This window comes from Triturus cristatus, chromosome 12 (assembly GCF_964204655.1).
Source record: "Triturus cristatus chromosome 12, aTriCri1.1, whole genome shotgun sequence".
Lineage (NCBI taxonomy): Eukaryota > Metazoa > Chordata > Amphibia > Caudata > Salamandridae > Triturus > Triturus cristatus.
The window spans coordinates 602,842,319-602,866,424 of NC_140595.1; the positions used below are offsets into that span (position 1 = coordinate 602,842,319).

Sequence of the window (24,106 nt, forward strand, 5' to 3'; positions counted from 1 at the left end):
CTCACACACTTGTACGAGTCCACAATAAGTTCTAACAGAGACACGAGCAAAGTTTAAAATGTTTATTTTAACTATCGTGCTCTAGTATGCAGTATACGTGCCACAAGGAGTAAGAAAATGCCTAAAACAAATAATGTCAGCATAGCTAGCAGTCCTAATCATAAATGGAACTGTCATACGACAGTGTAGCCTAACCTCCATCCCCTTCTACAGAAGGAAAATTAATATATATATCAGAAGATCTCTAGGTGTTAGTAACAGACCCTGTTCCTCAGTATACACAGATGAAAGCTCTACATCCCAGACGTTGTCACAATGTTTTCCCTGGAAAGGTCTCTTTAAGTGTGTGTTCCCAGACAACATTTGCTTGTTTTGTCTAGGTGCTAAGCCCTGACCAGAACAGAATAACAAGGGGCTTGTTGTTCAACCTTGTCTACATGTTCAGACTACCTCCCAAAATGAAATCTCAGATCGGCACAAATTAACTTGTTGACAGTCCCCATATTTACGCGCAAAAGAATAGGCGGTTCACGATTCTCTAAGTTGGGTCCACAACTCTGGAACTCCATGCCGATCGAGTTCAGACAGACGACTGATTATGTGTGTCTTAGAAAAAATGGAAAACCTGGCTTTTCACTCAGGCCTAATGCTAGACGCAACTTCTGTGATGGTTCTTAACTTAGTGCCAAGAGACCTTTTGGTGTACGTGCGCTTTTATAAATTCCCTCATAACATAACATTCACCGAAGTGGTCAACTTAGCAGGCTTTACAGTTTGCACGCAGGCAGTTATACTGCAGGCCTTTTACAACTATTACTTGTCTGTGTATAAGGCCCGGCCTGACACATCGGTGGATCTGACCGTTCTCTAGTGCCCTAACGCCTCTAGTTCCCTCCCCGGGCCAGACCCTGGGTGTAACTGTGGTTCTTTGATTTGTACAGCCTCTTGGCTGTGGGAACATTAACTAGGGCCTACTCCACAACTGGGAGTCTTTCAAGGACTGTATTGGATAAAAGCCAAATGTCCCATATACTATAATTACATTGGAAGTCCGTGGTGTAGCCACAAACCACCTCCTTAATAATGGAGACGGAAGTCATGTTTGACGAAGACACCTTTACAGAAATACTGAGAACCCCCTCACTACTGGCAGAAACAGTAGTAGCATGCACCGTAAAAAACTCTGACGAATGGGAAGCTCTAACAACCAAGAAAAAAGAACAGATAAGAACAGCTCTTCATGGAGCTTTTATGACAGAATACCTGAGGAAGAACACCGCTCCCAGGGGCCTGATAGTCACCAACGAACCCAGACTCTTTCTGAACAATAAAGAATTCAGGATCAACTGGTCCGGTATAGCCTGGAAGTGTACCAAGGACTGGCTAGAGCTCATTATTAACACGGCAAGACAACTGGCGGATGCCCTTCTTATTGAGATCCAGCAGAGCGAGAGTCGACTGAAAACAACTATTGATATCAAAATCTTTAAGAAAAAATTAGACGATATAAATAACGACCATCAAGAATACCGGAAATTTCTCACTCAGTCAAAGATTACCAAACTTCAAAAGGATGTCTTGAAATTCAATAGGGATACAGTCTACCCCTATACGACTGATGAGTACTACGACAAGGCTCCAGAACCCCAACCTACAAGGAGACGACAGCAACAACAACGCCCCCGTCCAACTCCCCTGAACTGGACTTTCAGTTCAGGTGATGAGCGCAGTACATCAGAAAGCGGCGAAGAAGAAAATGGAGATACTACCAACCAAGGTCAACAACAAAGACCGTACCATAACCAACAGATGTACGCGCCTCCAATGAATCCGTATGGATTTTGGCAGCAACCACCATTCTATCCGCCGAACTTTGGCTACTATCCCGGCCCACAACCTTTTTTATCCAGGGGCAGGGGACGAGGCAGAGGAAAACAGAAACAGTGGAGAGGACCAAGAGTACACTGGGAGGAAACCGCCGAAGACCAACTAGGCGCAGTAACAAGGAGCAGGGGCAAAGGCACCACTGCCTCAACGAGCAAACAGACACGAACATAGTGAACCTGAGTAATTACCAACTATCAGGACCTGAACAATCAGTACTACAGAAAGGCTTAGGCTTCGTACCCACTCCCCAAAATGATCCATTTACCCTACACACCGAACTGGCACACTTTTTTCGGAAAATCAGACTCAGGGCCTTCTTCGGAGACACTGAAATAAACAAACCGAAGGACGATGGACACACTGATCTAAGAAATAAATCAACTTTTTGTCCACCTATACAATCCATTCCATGCCAGGTTTTGGCTTTTGAACAGGCAGTATTGGCAGAAATTGAAAAGATCGATTTTCACAATCTAAAAGGCTTCCAAAACTCGGGAAGAAAAATCCGCGATTTCAAATCTCAAAACCAACAGAGACATCACGATTAAACCAGCGGATAAAGGTGGGGCCACAGTGATCCTGGACACAAACGCATACGATCAAGAGTGCCTGAGACTATTAGCCGATGCAACCAGCTATGAGGTTTATCAGACGGACCCTACTGGACGCCTAATGACCAAGATAAAGTCCATCGTGGTAGAAGCCACCGCTAACAACTGGATTACACAACATGAAGCAGACTTCCTCATTAATGAGAACCCTAGGATGCCCAGGTTCTATACCCTGCCGAAGATACATAAGAACAGGGTCCCACCACCAGGAAGACCCATAGTCTCAAGGATCAGTTCCATACTAGAACCCCTTTCCCAGTTCTGTGACTGGTTCCTGAGACCTATTGTCCAAAATTCAGGAACCTACCTACGGGACACCAAGGATGTTCTCTGTCTCCTACGTGACATGCCTATCAATCATATGGAAGACACCCTGGTCACTATGGATATTGAAGCGCTATATACCAGTATACCACAGGAGCGCACTTTACAAGTGGTAGAACAAATAATTCTAAACCAGGATTGGAACTATGTCACACCACAACACTTCATAATGGAATGCGCAGAACTGGCACTATGTGAAAAAAAAATTGAATTCAAGGACGTGATATACCACCAGATCAAAGGTACTTCAATGGGGAGCACATTCGCTCCCAGTCTGGCATGCCTCTACGTACACCAATTTGAGGAGGACCATATCTTTAAGGAAACCAACCCCTACCTTGATCAAATCAAATTGTGGAAGAGGTACATCGACGTCGTTCTGATCGTCTGGAAGGGTACCAATGAAGAAGCACAATCATTCGTGGAATGGGTAAACAGCATTGATCCACATTTGAGATTCACGCATACCATCGACAAAGAAAGAGCAATCTTCCTGGACCTTGAAATCAATCTATCCTCAGAAGGCCTACGCACAAGACTTCACAATAAAGCAACTGACAAAAACAGCCTTCTGCTTATTGAAAGCTTCCATCCCAAAGCCCTAAGACAAATCCTCCCGGTAGGGCAATTTCTGCGCATCCGCAGAAATTGTTCAGAAATTTCAGACTTTCATGAACAAGCAGACACCCTGGAAATGAAACTCAGAGCAAGAAATTACCCCAAAAAATTGATCAAGAATGCCAAAAAAAGAGCTCGAAATAACAACCGGGCAGCTCTTTTAGAAAATACGCCAAAGGAGCCGGCCAACCGGATGGTGTGTGTCACCACCTTCACCCCAGCGTCCAACAAAATTCAGAACATTATACAAAAGAAATGGCGCATATTAAACACCAGCGACAAAGTCTGGACCCAACCCCTATTTGCGTACAAACGCAGTAGGAACATCAAGGATGAACTAGTCCATACAAAACCACCAGCTGCTACAGATGACAACCAACTGACACTATGGGGCCACCAACGACCAACTGGACATTACCCCTGTGGCGATTGCGTATCATGCCAATTCACGGCCACCACAAAAGAAGTGGACATAGGTACTGAGCGACCATGGACTCAGAAGAACTTCTCTAACTGCAACACAGAGAACGTAGTGTATCTACTCAAATGCCCTTGCCAACTCATGTATGTTGGCATGACTACTAGGCGTATAAAGATCAGAATTAGTGAGCACCGGAGCACTATCAGAAGGAAAAAAAAGATAACACCAAATTAACTAAACACTTCCTTGAGAAAGAACACTCTGATAAAGATCTGAGATGGACAGTACTGGAAGTAGTACAGAAGCGCAATGGCTGCCTCTCACATGTCTTACATGTTAGAGAACAGCGCTGGGTGTTTCGCCTTGGGACATGGAAAAACGGATTGAAAGATGATATCCCTTGGCTACAAATGAAGTAACTTCCCTTAGCGCCCACTAAAAACATACACTTTAACAGTACCCATTATAAAGACTAAAACACAAACAATAGACACAGTAATACCTGTGACTAGAGCTAGACGCAGTTCCCCTTACTCCCTAATACTAGAATCATTCTGATCCGCAATCATGCAGTAGCTGTAAAATCGACTTGTGCACTAATTGTGGGTTTAACCACTCCGTCACCCTGACTGTAAACAATCTGGGTTTGTCTTCTTTTCTTCTGTGTAAATACTCGAAACTGCTCCCGACATGAAATAAAAGTCATGAGCGGGGTACATGTTCCCCATATTTCTGTATAAACGTGTCTACACACATTTAAACACTCCCTTGTATCTCCAGAAACTATGGTAGGCGCTCTCATTGGACCAAAGCTGGTCCCGCCCCACCCCAGGCAATTATCTGAGGTAATGACGGGACACAGGAAGCGGTGTGTCATGGAGCAGCGCCATGTGCTGACACACCCCCACGAGGGTCAGGCAACAAACAGGCAACGTGCAGCCTTTTCTGCATGCTTTGCTCAGGACACAGGAAATGCAGCATCATCACTGTGCGCCACGCTCACCTGAAACCCATATCGCACCCAACAGTATAAAAGCTTGCTGCGCACTACACTTAATGTCACCGGGGAGGAGGCTGGACGCATGCAGCACTAGGTTTTCTAGCGGGGAGTACGCCTTGAACTGTAAGTCGTTGTTCTGATATCTTCTCCTAACAGGTTGAAACTATAGTAGATTAAGCACGCCCTGACGGTTTTTTCTGCTAACTAATTCAGTATCTTTGATATACCTTGCTAACCAGTCTGGTTTTTAACCCTTTTGTCTTCATCCTTTACCGTCTCCCACCAGAATGTGGCCACAAGGATTTCCCCCCCTACCCCTCCCATGGGGCAAATAGGTTTTTCCAATAGGGTAAGACTTCTATTTTATTCACATGAATGTCAGAGTGTACACAGATGCCTGACACTCATATATATTTTTCACCTTTTTCACTTTAGGAGAGAGCAGTAAGTATGGAGCGTGACTGTGACACATCAAGGTCTACCGAATGACAACCATTTTGAGTATTATATGTTTGTCTCACCCCCTCTCTCTTACAGGTTTTTCTAAACAGGTGGCAGCTGGCTATAGGCCTACGTCCCCAGTGGTAAGATTGGAGCCCAATATTTAAGGTCCTGACGAATGCCACGTACCCAAGTGGACAATACAGGCAGAAACATGTTGACCCCCTATTAACAAACACTGATTCACAGCGGCGACGGGATGATAAGGTCCCCACTCACCGCACTTATATATTTTAATCCCACATAGTAACCCCATAGAATAAAAATTGTTCAGGCATACTATGATGGTTTTTAAATTCACTCACTCCTTTTTTTGTTTGGGCCCCCACTTAGTTTAGAAGTGCATCCCTGTCTCCAGGTGTATGCCCGCCCTCTATCAAATGCGGTTTTTAGAGGGCGAGGACTGGCAGATGATGAAGCATGACACCTGGTGGTGTGTGATGCCAGTCCGTCAATTTTTGTGATTTGCCCCCACTAAATTGGGCATCTCTTAGACACAACTAGGAACGGTCCTTTCTGTGGTCTATAACATCGGTGGATCTTGCCACTGCATTTCTGGTGGGTATAACCCTCCAACGCATTCCGGCCTCCACCAGACTTTTCCTGGAGGCAGAGATCACACCTACCGATGTGACACAGGACGTTCACAACCTAGCCCAAAACAAAGCACCGGAGCTAGACTCCCTGCTTATGGAGTACTACAGCATTTTTTCCTCACTCCTGGTACCATGCCTGGCAGCAGTGTAAAATGCGGCATTAAACACCGGTGAACTCCTGCACTCACTCCGCGAGTCCCTATTGGTTTCACTTCCCAAGCCAGACAGAAACCCCCCACTGCTAGCCTCTTACAGAGCCATTGCCATCCTTGGAACTGATTATAAAACCCTGGGCATATTCGTAGCCGATTGGTACGCCCCAATTCTCCCGGAACTGGTGTGCATGGATCAAAATGGTTTTGTCACTGGACGCAACACCTCACAGAATATCCCTCACTTCTTCCATGTACAGGATCCCATGGTCGCCCTGCCTTATCCTTCATTTGGAGAAGGCGTTCAATATCCTAACCTGGCACTGTCTGTTCGCAGTGGGTCCAACCCTTATGGGGTTTGGACCCACACTCTTAGCCTACACCAGATTGCTCTATTGCAGGACAGCTTCCTGGGTCTGCCTAGGCTGCTTCCTCTCGGCCCCCTTCCTGGTTGGCCGAGATACGAGACAGGGATGACCGCTGTAAGACCGGCCTCGTGGCGTGGGCCCTCCCGACCAGCAAGCCACCCCGCAACCGCACCTGATCCTCGATGTCACAGACTTCCGGCCACCATGGCCCAACATCCCGTGGCCGGCCGGGCCCCAGCAACACCCAAGACCCCACCACGCATGCCCGGCCGAGGGAGAGAGAAACCCCCAAGCCAGACCAGGAGGCGCCGTCCCTGTCCCACCTCTGGTCTCCTCCCCAAGGAGGGTTTCGATCGGCAACCAGGCCCCCGGTGAGCGGGCGCCTCACCTGCTGGCCGTCTGGAGTCCCTCCCAGACCCACCTGAACAGATCAAAGGGCCGAGCGACAGGAAATCCCGACACACCGCCCCCAGGCACCAAGACCCCTCTCAGCAAGGACTCCAGACTTCAAAGAGGAGGGGGAGTATAACAAGGGGTGCTGAAGGGACGGGAGGCAGAGAAGACCTGGACGACGAGAGCCTGCTGACCTGGTCGTGGCTCGATCGCTCCCCGAACCGAAGAACGCTACCCGAACTCTGAACCATCTGAGCCCTGCTGACGCTGTCGCGGCTCCCCGAACTCTGAACCATCTGAGCCATGCTGACGCTGTCGCGGCTCCCCGAACTCTGAACCATCTGAGCCCTGCTGACGCTGTTGCGGCTCCCCGAACTCTAAACCATCTGAGCCCTGCTGACGCGGCTCCCCGAACTCTGAACCATCTGAGCCCTGCTGACGCTGTCCCGGCTCCCCGAACTCTGAACCATCTGAGCCCTGCTGACGCTGTCGCGGCTCCCCGACTCCGAAACCACCTGTGCCTGCTGAGTGACTCGCGGCACTCTCCTCCAGGACAATCGGCAGAGATTGCCGAGAGAAACCACTTCCCCCAGCTCGAGGATTGAGAGCTGTGCGAAGGATACTCCGCAGAGACACTGAACTCAAAGACTGTCCCGCTACCCCCATACCCCCAGCACGAAACCGCCGCCGCTTGTGGCACTGATTCAATACCTGCATTTCGGATCATAAAGATCCCTTAAAGCTAACGATAAAGTATACTGTCTTACGAAGAACTACTGTGTGGTGTCCCTCTGTCCGAGAGTGCAAGCTCAGCGTGTGCGATCCTAGGTACGAGACCCTCCCAGGAAGGGTCTCCCCGCCCTTGCTCGGCCTAACTCTGGGAGAGGTGGGTCAACGGGTGGTCAGGAACGTATTCCGAAGCCCCCGGAGAACGCCTTTCCAACAACCGCTCTCCCCCCTTCTGTTAGGCAAATACTTTGAACCCTCCCAGGTGCAAATGAAAGAAACTCACCAGACACAGCAGTTTGCTCATAAACAGTGAAATGCATTTATTGCTACCCATGCTGCATGCTTGCGGATCAGCCAGGAGGAAGCAGGCTGAGAGCACCAGTTAGTGACCTGACTTCTTCCTTGCTGATCAGCAAGCATGCATGGGTACCAATAAATACATATCACTCTGTTTCTGAGCATGCTGCTGTGTCTGGTGAGTTTTTTTCATTTGCTCCTGGGAGGGTTCAAAGTATTTCCCTAACACCTTCTGTTCGCACTCGCCATGGAGCCTCTCAGCGTGCGGCTGCGCAGGGAAGGCCAAGAGTGGGCCATCCCGGTCGCGGGTAGGAAACACGCAGTATCTATACGCGGATGACACTCCTATACATTCAAGACATAACGCCCGAACTCACGCCCATTCGGGCTACCTTGGTGGAGTATGCCACCATAGCAGGGCTTCGAGTTAGCTGGGCGAAATCAGCTGTATACCCACTGTGCGCTGACCAACACCTACGGGACGTCTATCTTGGGTACACCTGCCTCAATTGGCATGCACAGGTGAAGCACTAGCTTATCATAGACTTCAGGACCTGTACGAGGGAAACCTTCGCAAAGCCCTGGGGGGAATCCGAACGAAGGTTCATTTTAGCAGTCTTGCCTTTTGGCCCCCATAGACAAGATCGCTTTGGCAAAAATGGTAATCCTGCCTTGCCTGTTATATGCTATATTACCAATCTCCCAATAACACCACTGCGCTCCTTCTTTAGGGAACTAGACTGTATCCTGTGCACACTCATATGGGGTTCCAGATGTACACGCATTACTCTTGCTAAGTTGCAGTTGCCACTATCCCAGGGTGCTTGGAACCCCATGCTTTGTGGCATACGTCCTTGCAGCACAGCCACAATGGTTGTCCCACTGGACAACTGGGCGCTATTGAAATTAAACTAGCAATGAATCTGGGCCCCTCCCGATTCCTATGATCCCGCACCTACTCCTACAGAAGGCTCAGCACACAGTACCCTGGCCCCTTCATGCAGCGGTAGCAAAGACATGCATGGCTAGGATACATCAATATTATCGGAAGACCCCACTGTATGCCCCAAATTTGCCCTAGTAGGCCTACCTCGCAACCCAGGTTTGTATACCATGGGGCAGTTGAGGGTCTGGACTAACCACTCCGTGCTCACGGCTAGTGACCTATTTGCCAAGTGCCATCTTCTCCCTTCCAGCAAACTAGCTGAGGAGAATTATCTTCCCCCCCCCGGAAGGTTCCTCATACACCGGCAGCTCAATCGTACGTGCTACACCCTTCAGAGGGGGAACCCTCGATGCACCCAGTGCTTCAGACCATCCTGGCTATGAGCACCGGTCGGCCCCTGATCACCTGGCTCTTTAAAGCCATACGTGAACTAATGGCCGCTTCCCTCATAGCACTGTGTTAAAAGTGGGTAGATGAATTTGGGAGGGTAATGCACGATAAGGAATGGGAGTGGCTGCTAGAGTTCCCCAAAAAGATCTCTTGCAACTCGTGCTTCAAAAATATACAATTCTTCATACTATTCAGGGCCTACCCAACTCCGGCTCAACTCCACCGCTATTTCCCTGAGACACGGTTCGAATGCCCACACTGTTGAGCTCCTGCTGCAGCTCTTGTGCACATGCTGTGGTCCTGCCCAGCCCTCCAGGAGTATTGGCACACAATTCACACCTCTCTACATGAGGTCACAGAATTATCAGACATCCACTCATGGGAAGCATGCTCCCTGGGCATATTTAAACGCAAAAAAGCACTACCTCAAGCCAGGCGCATATTAACACTTAATTGGACTCTCCTGTGACTCCCTCGGTAGAGGCATGGAGGGGTTGGTGCATTAGTGGGGCGCGGTGGAGGAGGACTCCCTCCGATATGGGGAGGTTCTACTGTGCAGGCTACCCACATCCCCCTCAATGGACCACTCTTAGCGCACTTTTTGCAGGAGACGGGAAACGCCGACCTACCCCTATGAAGCACCGGGACCCCCCTCACACATGCAGCACACAACACCCTGACTAGGGCAGTGTATGTTAGCAGGCACAACCACTCTATACCTTTGCTCATAGCTGTAGTACACTAGCCTGCCGGACAACCCACCTGCAGGCTCCACGCCCCGTTGCCCACACCTCCCTATACCTCCTGGTGCTGATGCCAACCTGCCCGCCACCTCTCACCAAACCCTCTTTGTTCATCCCTAGTTACACCTCTCACAGTAGATCAACTGTATTCAACACTCCAGGCGGTATGATCTTAAAAGCACTCCTAAATATTCCACATTGCTACCTGTCAAATGCACATCGGATTAACCGCTTACCTTGGTCTATTATATACTGAAATAATATGCTGTAAGACGCCATGCATAACTGTTGTTTGTTTCACAACTCAATAAAAAGTTTATTTAAAAAAATAAAAGTAGTTGCAAGTGTTGAAAGCCCTCTGTACATCCGGTTAATGGCAATTCTCATGGTGACCGTTCTGATAAGGGATATAAATGTGATATTCCCAAATTCTTATGGTAACCTGAGTACTTTTCCAGAAAGATATTGTAGAGATTTGGAGTATCCAATCTACTCTTATTTCTGGCTCTGCTACATAGAGGATATCATCAGCATATAGTGATATCTGCACATCCCATGCATTCTCCCATCTCAGGCCTCTTATGAGGGCTTCCCAATGAACCCAGCTTACCATGTTTTTCAATACCATTGCAAAGTCCATACGTCCATGGGGACAGGGGACAGCCCAACTTTGTCCCCCACTCTAATCGAAAGGGTCTGACCGTGTCCCTTTCACCAGTACTCTAGTCACTTGTTGCGTATATAGCACCCATGCCATGTAGTTGGATCCAAATGTCATTTTAGTTAGCAACCTAAACATGTGTGCCTATTCAAAGTATCAAATGCTTTGGCATCATTGAGTGACAAAACCGTTGCTGGTTCCTGCACATCTTTCGTGTATGCCATATACCCATGGAGGCACCCAATGCTCTTCACTGTGGCACAGTGCGGAGCCAACGCTGTGAAGGTTATCATGCCTAAACCTCCTTGATGAACATATTAAATAACAAAAACTGTTTTTCGAAATTCAAAAGATGCTGCATGATTGGCTTCTGACCTAGATAATAAGAATCTGTGTACTAATTGTATGCCCTGATGAAGTGAATATTATTCACGTTGAAAACATTTCTTGGCTCATGATCTGCTCCCATTTAATTTCAGTGTGGTTGGTTGCAAAATATAAAACGTAATAAAAGTTTAAAAGAAATCTTTTTAGTCCAGCATTGATTGGGTTTTTACTAAAGAGCCTCAATCTTGTATACTTTATGTAAACTATGTCGTTCCAGGAAGGAGGTGCTACATTACTAAGCTTTATAGCCAGTCATTTGGTCTTTCATAAAAAGGTTTGAAGCATACCTTAATGGTTTTTTAGGTCTTGCCTTCGACCCCGCATGTCCTGTTGATTGCGACGATCTAAAAAGGGCCTTTTACTCCGTCCACTACTTACCATTGGTTATCTTCATCGTCACTCATTTCCTTGCTTTTTATTGGCCAGTGCCTCTTGTTTTCCTTTCTCTTTGTGTGCCACCTTCTCTTTGACGGAGCATGGACCAAATACTGATTCATTACTTGGGCCTCAGTGTGACACACGATATCGGCTCCCATCACAGGGTCTCCCGGTGAGGAGCCGATATCACACAGTGGCAGGGAAACGGGCTGAAACCCACTGTAAATATTGGCTTTCAGCTCGTTTTCTGAGGCTTTGAACAGCCGACGTCCACTAAGGGGTGGGGGGGGGGGGGGAAGGGGCTGGCGGGTGGGGTGAGGTTCAAAAGTGCCTCTTGGGTACTTCTTGACACTAGGCTTGCCCCCTCCAAGGCCCCACCCCCTACTCACGCTGTAAGATTTTTAGGTCTCGCTGAGCCAGCGCATGCGTTGCTCTGCGAGACATTTAGTTAGTGGCATTTCGTTAGTGGCTTTTCAAAGTGCTACCACTATCTTTTCCTGGGCTCAAGCTTGTGTTCACGAGCGCGTGCACGCGCGCAGCCGCCATGTGGCTTTCATGGCTCATTAAGCCTTGCTTTCCCAAGCGCCTCGCTCTGCCCCTCCCCCACCGAAATGAAAACATTTATTACGGGTACCCACATTGCTTCGAAAAGACCTATAACCTTCCGAAGTAAAGGAATGTATATTTATATTGTCTCTCTGCGTGTGTTACCAAGATTTTCTTAGAGCTAGCACTGACCTGCAGTGTTCATTTTGTGAATTGCTTTTCTGTTATTGTAAAATTAATTGCCAGCCACGGGAAGTCCGAGAATTCACACAGTTTAAGAAGTACGAAGTGAATGAAAGTGTCAGAAAACCGTCCCCGCCTAGCAAGAAATGAACAGAGGTGGCTTATTTCTGCATACCTTTTTTATTAGAATGCCCTTCCTAGACGAGATCTAAATAGTCAATGTACTGGTGAATAGCTAGCTTGTAAATAAAATACTTAGATTTCCGCTTTGTTTTTTTCTCTTTTTAATGTCATTTATATTAGGGATTCCTTTACAATCCCTATTTGAGGCGCATGTCCACCAGTTACCCTTTTAAAGAAAGGATTTGTGTACATAACTATGTTGTACGGTCTTCGAATACCTGAAACAAGCATACACGAACACCTAGCTTCGGTTTTCTCGTTACAGACTATTTCTGACATTACGAATCAACTGTAATAAGAAAATGTGGCATTCCATTTCGCTGCATTCTGCTATTTCTTGCTGCGCCATTTAAGATGACGTATGCTTATTTAAACAGAGGAGTAGTTTACAAATGTCTACACTTGGCATTGTCTTCCTTGTGAACAAGTTCCCAGATAGGTTGAGTCATATATGAAGCTCTGGGCCCAGAGACTGCCCTTTATTCGCATAGACGTTGCAGCACTTAGGTGGTCAGCTCAGCAGGGGCTGCTCACTCAGGCGGAAGGACCTGCCAAGGAGCTTTCACGTCGGCTGTTCCCTGAATAGCATGAGTTCTCGGCGATCTAAGACGCGTTATGAGTCAGCGTGAAAATATTAAACTTAAATTTGTTTTTGTTTAGGTAGCTAGTGCAAAATCCAAATGTTGGCTATGCTGGCTGGAAGTGTGCCTTGATGTTTAGATGGGAGTGTCTCTCTTGTGTCTTTTTTATGCATCTGCTGCAATTTCTTGGTGATTTGTGGCACCTCGGTGTATTATTTATGTGGACAGCATCACTGTGGGATTCCGTTCAGCTTGTTGTATTTGATTCAACGTTGTGCATTTCTAACACTGGTGCCGGAAGTCTGTGAAATGCTTTCAATTTGAGATTCCTGTATTCATATTAACCATTATCAAGGGAGTAATAACACCACACCCATTAGAATATTTAGTTTTCTTTTATTTTCTCAACGTAAAAACTCTTGTTATGTAATCATAATGTGCTTATAGAGTAATTTAAAGATTGGCACTGTGCTGGCTCCTTTGTCCATAGTGGTATTAGCTTCGGGAGAAACAAGCATTGGCATAGCCAATAGGTTTCGCCTTTGGGATCGTATAAGTGTTTAGCCATGCAACACTTGATGATGTTGCACCAAGGATATTGTGCTGTATAACTCAAAACTTATAAGGTCCCAAAGGCGAGACCTATTGGCTATGCCAATGCTTGTTGTTCAGGTTGGCAGGTATGCTGATTGATTTCCTTAGGTTCCCCTCCGCTGGTCAAGCTCATATCAAGGTACTGTTTATTTCTCTCCATCGCGCTCCGATGCTTATTGCCGTCGTCACTCTTGCCCCATTGCTTGTTTCTTTTACCTGAAGCACTCCAAGAGAGTGCATCTTTTATCAAGATGCCTAACGCTTCGTGTTAGTCTCAAGCCCGTACTTTTTTGTGTGCTCCCGACCTGCCGTGTATTGCTTGATATATTATATATCACTATATATATATATATATCGCAAACTCTGCCCAAGAACTTTGGAGTGCTTTCTGTGAGCACCGGTAACATGGCACAAGGTCAGATTTGTTTATTAGGGAGAGGGAAGTTAAGTGATGTACCTAGGATCAAACCTGGTTCCACAGTTCCAAAGTCGGCATCCTTGCTCATAACGTCATGTCTTGCACTCACTCCTACTCTTTTACAACTTAGCCAGATCAATGGAATGTCTCTTTAATGGGCGTGCAAGACTTGCTCTGTACACACATCCAATGCACAAGTGTCTTTATTTGGCAAATAAGGGCGAAATGACATGCCACTTACCTAAATTAGTTTAATGCATTAGGTCAACCATATCCCGCTATTATCCTGCTTTGTGTGTGATAGAGAGGCTGCATTAAACAAGCATTTGGAATGCAGTAGGTCTCGCATTACTGAAAATTTGATGTAGTGGCGTTGCAAATAATAATGCAACGCCAATAGCTCAAACTTTCAGTAATGTGAGACCTATTACATTGCAGATGCTTGTTGAATTAGGGGACAGCAAGGTTTCTGCAGGCAGCTGACCAGAATTCTGTTGAGAGGTATAGGGTTTAAAGTAGTGAGTTAACTCAGTAGGGTCCTGGCTATGCCGGGACTTGAAAGCTATACACAAGGTTTTGAACTGAATTCGTTTTACAATTTCGAATCATCTGCCAAGGACAGGAAGAGATTTCTGCGGTCTCCACTGCCTGTTGAAAGAGATGGAAGGGGAAGAAAAGGAGTGAGAGGAGGGAGACAGGGCAAGAAAGAGACAGAAGGAGAGGAAGCATCTTTGTGAGAGATGTGGAGAGGAGGAAACGGAGCTGCAGAGAGATAGTGATTGGGAGACACAGAGGGCAGCAGTGTGTGTGTATGTGTGAGAGAACTTTACTGACGGACATCGTGCATGCAGGTGCGTGCATGTCTGCCTCATGAGCTGGAGCTGCGCGTTCATGAGGGGGTGCAGAATCAAATCATGTTGCATAGCTGTTGAATTCAGCAGTTTTTGAAAGCTAATTATGTAACATGTTATGCAAGAACATACTCTGTTGTGGAGCATTCTGTGGCATTACTTAGTAACTACCATCGCATATTCACACGCTTATATATTGATGTCTAACATATCTCAGACCTCTAAAATGCAGAACGCTCTTCTTTTCAGAAAGATATCTACATGCTCATCAGGGAGAAACACGAAATGCTTTTCTGAATGCAACTCTTATGATGATTATGTCAACTATGTTTCAAACCCCACCCCCTCATTTTGTGTGTGGAACAGGCAGAAGGATTTTGTAAAGACTTCTTGTGACTTCTAACGTGAGGGTGGGGCAGACAGCTTTAGGAAGACATATTGCTCACAGAATAGAAGGGAGATAAAAGAAAAACAAGAAAAAATAAGAGCATTTTTGTAAATAATAAAAAATGGAAAGTCAGTTTGGCACACCATGTAGTTCAGCCGGTGTGGACCGCAGACTGTCACAAAGGGGCACCCGGCCTGTAGAAACCGAGGGGTACCGCTATTTCCAGGAGAGGAGCTGGACATTATCTCTTTTCACTTTAGGACGCACTCCGGTGCCTGTCCCCGGAACGCAGATTCATTAAAGAAAATATTGCTTACAGACCAAATAAGACGTACCGTGTAACAACCGAGGTAAAAGGGCCAGTCCTCATGGGAAGTTACAAATGAAGACAAGGTGGTACTAAGGAGGGACTAACAAACCTATTTGTGAAAAGAAGCCAGAATTTACCAGGGGCAATGACACAAGCCAATGACAAATATGTGTGGAGAGTGGGCAGGGCTTCAAGTGCATACTCCAATACAGCATGCCTCGCAGGGCAGTGCATGCGCTGCCCAGGCTCGACCTAAAAAGGGAGAGGGTATGGCCTAACGGCTAGGGCGGTTGACCTCGAAACTGGGGAACCGGGTTCGAGTCTCGGCATGGACACTCAACATCCTGTGATTCTGGGCAAATCACATAATCTCCCAGTGCCTAACAAAAATGAATGTGCCTGTCTATAACACAATTGGTGCTCATGTAAAGCGGGTCTAGTTCGCACTATGTAAAACTAAAACAAAAAAGTATTCTCTACGAAAGTGTAGCTCTTCTTGGCAGTTAAAAACTTTTATACTTTTTCTTCCAGGACTGGGTTCACCTCCCTACCTCTAGGAATCCAATGAGAACTTTTTATTTGTTTGTGCACAAGTGAATGAGTGTGTTATAGGAAGCAAGGTAGGGGGAAGGCAGAGGGCCCAGCAGCTGGATGCTGCAGAAAGCACCCTGAATAGATACATTCAACCAGTAAGAGGGAATTTGTTATTGCTGCTTTTCCAAAAAAATAAGAGCAGCACTTCTCCTGCATATGTATTTAGTGATCCATTTGGATTTGCAGACAATTATAATGAAAATTAGCAACAACCTTTAATTACATTCAGAACTTCTAATTTGATGACTCGTTTGCTTGTTTTGTAGTCTAATATTAAGCGTAACGTGTGGGGAATTAAATATTACATGATGCCTACTGGCTGCTGAACGGATACATAGCAAAATAGCAGGGGTTTACATTTGATACCTCTGAAACTGCCCTCCATTGGAGCCAAGCCACCCCTCTTTTTCCAGTTCCAAGTCCTCCTTGACCAAGGATTAGAGAACTCCCTAGGCTACGGCCCACCTCTCATAGGTGAGGGGACACCATCTAAAATCTGAATCTCTTGTTGGAGAAAGCGAAGGATACTTCCTACCATGCACAATCGGGCCATAAATGAAGTTTTAGAAATATGTAGTTAAGATGGATTTTACCATACTATGCAACAACAGGCCATACCATACTATGACAGACCATACTTTACTATATAATGACAGGCCATATCATAGCATACTGTACAATGACAGACCATACCATACAATACAATGACAGGCCATACCGTATCATATAATACCATACCATCCTATGCAGCGACAAGCAGTACCATACTATACGGGCCATAGCATGCAATGACATACCATACCATGTTCTTGAAAATGTGCTTTTACTGATCTCCTATTGCTCTCCGAGTGAGACTTACTATGCAGGCACAGAATAACATTACTCATAAAGGGTACTTTCATGTTTTCACATTTCTAATTTTCCATGGTTTCCTTCTTAGCTGGTATTCATAATCATTGGCTTTTATTTGCAAGCCCTTGGAACAAGTCATGAATCAATTGGACTTCTGCAGTAGCCGTATGTGTGAAATACTTGAGTTGCAAAAACACTTAAAAAGCGTGTCTGTCTGATATCACTAATCAGCTCTGAAAAACACCAGTTTCTCAACTATTAAAACAGATGTCATTTTCTCTGAAAGACTGTTTAGGTTCTTGGGCATTATGAAAACCTGACGTTCATGCAATAGAAGCAAATGAAAAGAATGGTAGTTGAGTGGGGATGGCAGAAACAGCACTTTAGGAAGTACCAGTTTCTTAAATGTGTACACAAAGGTCTTTGGTTAACGGGTGATTGTATGCCAGCTTACTTTTGGGTGATTTGGTGGGTAGATAGTGGTAGCACACAGAGAAGGGCAGCAGTCGCTCATCACAATACTGAATGGCAGTTGATATCTGAGACTGAATTTGTTTGTGTGAAATAGTTTATAGGTGACCCAAACATGCTTTTCTCATAAACTCTTTTCACCTTTCATAGCTTGTGGCCTTCTCCAGGCTAAGATCTGTTTTGTGTCCTGTGGGTTGACTTCCCTTTTCCTGATATTCATGTTGCCTTTGCTTACACGTGGTTTGTTTGTTTTTTGTTTTAGTCAAGAGGTTGACAGCCCAGAGACTCACAGTCTCAGTGCTCTGAAAGCTGCCTTCATGAGGCTATCTGATGTACAGGACTCTGATGCTGCGTTTTCTCAACTTTGCGAGACAGACCTTTCATACCAGAAGTCAAAGTACCCTATCTTTTTAGAAAAAAAGCAATCATCAAGGAACAAGGGGTGTTCTGCATTGGACTCTAAATCGAACTCTTCAAAGAGGAACAAACATACTATGTCTATAGGGAAACTCGTTACTGAGAAAGACAGTCAAGTTGGTGACTTTAACGAGAGTCCAGAGCCACCTCAGAGACTGAGATTGACATCTGTTGCCAAATCCACCGCCGCCACTTCATCCACTTCAACGCTGCATATCAAAACTTCATCTCCCTCAAGGCCTGGCAGGTAAGCATTTTTTCCATTTTATTTATTTTTCCATTTTTGCGCTATTTTGTAAATGCACCAGGGACAAAATTAGCGCTCAACATACTTTTAAGTTTTTAATCCCGTATATTATTTGTAGTCCATATGCATTCTAAATATTTCTACTTGATTAGGCTAATTCAAGCTGTTCAGTCAACACGTTTCACAATCTCCTTGATCACTTTATCAAGGCCAAGCTGATAAGTCAAGAACCGTGTAATTTGACATTTGGATCTAAATTTCATTCCTCCTTTCAATAGTTATGCCGGCCTTATTGTGATGGCCAAATTAACTTGTTTATTTTAATCAAGTTGGAACATTTGGAAAGCCTTTGAACTACAAATAAAATGCTGGATTATGAGCCTTCGAATATTATAGCACTCATTTTGCCACTGGTGACTCAAATTGGTTATTGATTTGTTTTGTTCTTAGTAGTGAAGTTACATATGAGTGTGTACCACCGGCACTGGGCCTAAACACTGGTTTACTTCCATTGCACGTAAATGCCTAAGATGCATGTATGTCCATCTCTGTTTCTTTCTTGTTTGCAGTGCATTTCGGCCTGCTATGCAGTCTTTCATAAACATAACTTGATATTCTAAACTCCTGATCCCTAATCCCAAAAGTACACCCTGATTTTGCTAATTTGATAAATCTTCATTACGCCCCCCTTGCTTCATTTTGTTTGAATCTCTTTATTATTTTTGGTTTCTTTATCCTATTTGACAACACATTTTCAGAGTACAGGGATTACATTGCATGTGACATTATCGCAACATTTGCTTCTTACGGTGTTATCCATCAGAAGTGAACATCAGTTTTGAGTAAACAGTACAAAATAACATATGGTGTGCAGTACAGTGTGCCCGTTCATAACTGTTATCCATGCCATAAACAAAAAGAGCTGGACAGAGGTTTGGATCCAGTATACATAGTGAAAGGAGGATTCAGCCGTATTCAGTTAAAAGAAAAGTGTTGCGTCTTTGACAATTTTAAGTTTAGCTTGTGGTACCTGTATCCGCAACCCCTAAGTCCATTTGTATGTGGTATTGGTTGACAACAGCACAGTTAAGGGGTATCAGTGGTTCATTCATGGGTTCGGTTGGTGCAAGGGGGTGGCCTTGTGTCAAACAGGCGTGGAGGGACGTGGGTGCCTCCTGCATGTCTACTGCCACCGCATTGGGTTCCGGTGACTGACCTGGACGTCGTAGGTGAGTTGTGAGGAAGATTTCAAATCAATCAATGTGTTGACTCAGTTGGGAGCGATGAGGTATTTACCCAAGCCCTTGGTGTTCACACCTCATGTGCTCCATGATACCCAACAGATGAGATTATGCACAATCTGAGCATGTGATGATCTCTGAACCATTGTCAATTGCAATAGAATATATCCTAGTAATGTTTAGTCACTGCTCCTTAGCTAGGTCCTCGCTTGTAGTGTTTAACCCCAAGAAGCACATTTTCTCTTTGCGTGGCCCATATGTAAATACATACTCAAATAACATTACCTTATACTGACAAAGGAAAAGCCCCATGCTGAACTAGAACTAACACAGCTTCAAAGGCGTATGTGGTGAGAAAACCATTTTTTTTTATAATCAACTTTTATTGATGGTAAAGGTCTTGCCAAGGTCATTGCACAGCTTGTTCGCCTACAACCATATAGGTCGGCAGCAAAAAACCTCAGATTTCAAAAGACGGAGGCAGAAGAAAGAGAACAATGAGGTCCTTCTGACACCCAAGAAGCAGGCCCATACACAGTAACCAATTAACAGGACCACCCGCCTTATAGACATTATGCCCTGTTTAATCTACCTGCCTTGCAGGCATGATTATATAACAGTAACATTGCCAAGTTCGCTGGAACATACTGAAAATCACCAATCGCGCTCCCTAGGGCCAATGACCCCTTATCCTATAGAGCGCATGTATTCTGGCTTCTATACATTTCTCATTAGGGCTTAGCTGTACCTGAATATATTCCATCCTATATAGTGTATAGTTCAACCATATCAAGCAGTGCGTCCCAACGTTCCATGTCTTCCCGACCCAGCAGCACAGAGGTGATCCCTCTACTGTGCCCCATTCGTGTTTTCCCAGGGGTACAGCTTAACATGGTCCACATTGGCTAGATTTTGGTCCGTGCAGGCACAATAGCATTCGTCAGTGACGTACAGGGCATTGGGTGGCTCAGCGACCAGCAGGCAGGCCATGACAATATAACAACAGGATATTGAGCACTCCGTCCTCGCTACGCTATGACAGCGTTGGAGCTATCCGCTATTGTTCCTACATCGAGGGTTGACAAGAAGGTGACCAACCAACTGGGGGGGAAATCAGAGCGAGGGAGAAGGAAGGGGGAAAGCAAGGTGCAAAGGAGGGAGGCATGGCGGGGGGGAAGGAGTGTGGGCCCCACTATTGCTATCTGATGGTGGCTGCGAACTTAATCTTCCAGGGTCAAGGTCCTCTCTTCTGGGAGGGCGGCTGCAAGGGGCGTATACTGCAAACCGTCCACAGGTCTCCAGAAACCCCCTGGGTCCGTAGGGTCTCCTACATCATCAAAGAACTTCAAGGCCCAGAGTCGTGGTGGTTGTAATCTAACATGCTCCAGTCGCCCCAGATGATCCACCAAAGGTTTCCAGAGCTTCCTGAACTTGGTATCTCGGAAGTGAAGACGAGCCGTGAGTAACTCCATCGCCACCACATGCCACAAGCGGGAAAACCACACAATTATGGAGGGCGTTTCTGGTTTCTTCCAATAAAGAGCCACCGTTTGTTTTGCAGCACCCAGCATGTGGAGGCTAAGGTGTCGATCGCGGCCCGTCATAGCTCGCAGGGTTACTGGTCTAAGGCCCAAAAGAACCACAAGCAGATCCTCCGGCAGGGGATACCCTAACACCTTTTTAATATGACTTAGGACTTCTTTCCAATAGGTAGCCAGGAGAGGGCAAGGAAACCATTTTTAATACTCATATGCATTTTACAAGCATTATGCCTTGGGCACTAATTTCATAATGGACAGTTTCCACAGACAGTATTTTAAAACCTCTTTACCTGAGTCAATGTCTGTCATTTTGTTGTACACTTCCTGTTTTCTTTTAAGTAGTCTCCACACACATTTACAATGGCCATATTAGTAAGTTACGCTTGAACCAAGCCTCCTCTGTTTTGAACATGTAGAAGCGTTATACTGTAACAGATGGTATTTGTAGTGTAAACGACCAAAGTGTTTGTGCATCTACCCTACTCAGCCAATTTCCATTCCCTGTATACCTAATCTCTGTTTGATTTTCCAGTGATGGAGATTTGATTTGAATGGTCACGTAATCCTGTATTCCATTAGTACCTATCTTTAGTAATGGTAAGTAATTCAAGTGTGGTGATTTTGCAGTATTTGTCATAGCTACTGCTAAACATTGTTTTAATATATCATTGTCTTTTTGCAGCTTAACAACCAACATAAGTTTCAATTAACTATTTTTCCCATTCCACCTATTGAACCCACATTCCATATTTGAAAATTCACCCCATTGCATATTGGTATTCATCTTACATCATTCCCCATTATGACTGTCGTGTCCCGCCCTCCAGTAAGCATAATTTTTTTTCAGAATCAAACGCTTTACTGAGTGCACATTCTGATGGTTACTTCTAACCACAGATTTCTTACCTTTTGAATATTCCTCAGGAACCAGACTAGATCCGTAAAACTTCACAGCAGCGATTACACATACGACAGTTGGCACTGTGCAGCCCCGTGTTGGCTCTGCACTACCCCAGAAGTGATGAGACAGAGTCCCAATAAGCTCCACCCCTGCAGGATGGTGTGAGTTTGTTTCTTTCTGCACCTTCCAAAGTGGGTCCAAAGTTTCGCTCTTCACTTTACCGGTTCTTCTGACATCCCCTAAGTATTTCTACACTACAGTGCAGTAAAAAACAATGTCCTCTCCACAACCTTCAGGCTTCAATCCTTCCCATGACTGCGGGAAGCAGATGTCAGTCACGAAACTGCACAATGTGTGGTGTGTCTCTGGTGCTTGGGATGCCTGAGCTCTAGCCACGACTCATAGTTGTGCAACAATTACGCAACGATACACCTGAAGGTGATCTGGCAATGCTCTACATCACCGAATACAAGAAGAGTTTTCAGAGTTGCTGTCTCAGCGCAAGTCCCACTTCTGCAAAATTGCAGGCCCGCTTCCCGCTCAAAGTCTCTGGGGGTAAGTTGTAGTCTAAGTTCAAACAAATACATAAAAAGATGAAGTCGGACTCAACCCCACTCTAGTAAAGTGAAGGCACAACAGCATGAAGATAAACATCATATCTGTCCAATTTCCCTTGCTTTGAAGCCAAGTCCTCAGTTGATTCTGGTGTGCCCAAAATGTTTGTGACCGTATTTGGAGACCATGCTGCATATTTTCGTTGCAATGCCAGCACCCTTTGAAGGGCTCCTGGGCTCTCAAGGAACCACAGGGGACCAGTCGGATTACCACTGGTGAGCCCTCCCCTGATGCCATTTGCCCCTCTGGAACATGGTTCTTTTCTGGTTCTTGTACAGACTTCTACAACTTTTCTGAGATCCACGCCGGTTCCTGCTGCAGCGATACTACCCCTGATGGGATGATTGACAACCCTACGATCAAACCCTTGTCGAATCCTAAACCGACCTCAGCCTGAGACCAGCTGATGTCGCGCTACAAGATTGCAGAAGTACAACTGGTTGCCTTTCTGCCTGATTCTAGCTCAACATCTCTACTACGATACAGCTACCAATCAATCAATCAATCAATCAATCAATCAGTCAGTCAATCAGCATTTGTAGAGCATGGCACTGTTACCTGTGGGGGTATCTGGGTGCTGGGGTGCGAGGTCTCCGTCATGCCAACAGAGGCTCCGTTCTCTTTTTTTGGCTTGGACTCAGACCCATCCTCATTATATTGATGATGCATTATACCTAAATCTACAAAATGACTGTCGGTTGGATACATCCTCTGAAACTGAGCTAACTTTACCACATGAACCTCCAACGTAGGAAAGTGCTTTGTTTCCAAAGGTTGTCCAGATGGTCGTTGAGGTGCTAGAATTCCAGTTGCCCTCCATCAATACAAGTTGAATGTCCTCATAGAGATTCTTCAGCCAGTGCCTATGACCTCTGAGACATTCTTAGCTTTTAATGAAGCCTTACTGATACTTTAATAGTTACGTGCTCAAAACCCCGTTCCTATCCACCACTTAAGACTGGTTGCCCAGCTTGAGACCAGCTCCTGGTGACCCAGAATCTTTTACACCCTGCACCGAAGTGCTTTAATGTAAGGCTTCAACTAGCACGGTTAATCATAACTCTTTTCCGACCAGTCCCACGGACAGGGAATTCAAATCAATTGATACATTCAGCAAGAGAATGTTTTCATCCTGTGAGTTTGACTCTGAGGTCCTGAAACGCTGCTTACTTGCTGAGAAGATACACACGTTCTCTCTGGGACATGGCTAGCAAGATCTTTCTAGCAATCCCAGAAGATCTAAGAACCTCTTTGAAACAAACAAAAAATAACAGACCAGATGCAGCAAAGTTTGTAGTTTGTGCTGAAATGGATTCTACAGATTGCATTGACATGGCTGTTGGTACCGGTGTAGTTTTGAGAAGGCACACATGGATGAGGTCTACTGGATTTTTGGGCGCTGTGCAGGCATCCTTAATAGATGTGCCGCGTGATGGATGCAGATTGTAGGTGTCAAGGTAGACTCTGCCCTAAAGAGGTTCAATTACTTCTGAGTGATTGCATGATCCTTAGGACAGTTGACACCAGCGAAACAATTTCTTCACCAGCTCCTTAAGTGCAAAGGTTACTCAAGGGGTTCCTTTTCCTCCCCAACCATTTGCCTTCCATAGCAGAACAAACTTTGGAGGAACACTTGCAAATCCTGATGTAGGATATATTTCTTCTGTTCTCCAAAGGTGCCATTGAATCAGTACCAAACTTGGAGAAAGGTGAGAGATGTTATTCCCTATATTCCCTCGTCCCCAAAAAGAATGGGGTCTCCAGGCTCATT

General features: G+C 45.6%; 1 protein-coding gene across 5 annotated transcripts in view; it reads left to right on the forward strand.

Moving 5' to 3' along the window:
• Positions 1-24,106, forward strand: part of TERF2 (telomeric repeat binding factor 2) — a 454,983-nt gene that overhangs the window by 326,416 nt on the left and 104,461 nt on the right. For all 5 annotated transcript variants that reach the window (XR_014972240.1, XR_014972241.1, XM_085638741.1 and 2 more), the window contains one exon: positions 17,636-18,037. Coding sequence is in view for 3 of the 5 variants with exons in the window: in XM_085638741.1 (XP_085494867.1) it covers positions 17,636-18,037 (402 nt within the window). In the remaining 2 variants the exon portion in view is untranslated. The remainder of the gene's footprint in view (positions 1-17,635; positions 18,038-24,106) is intronic.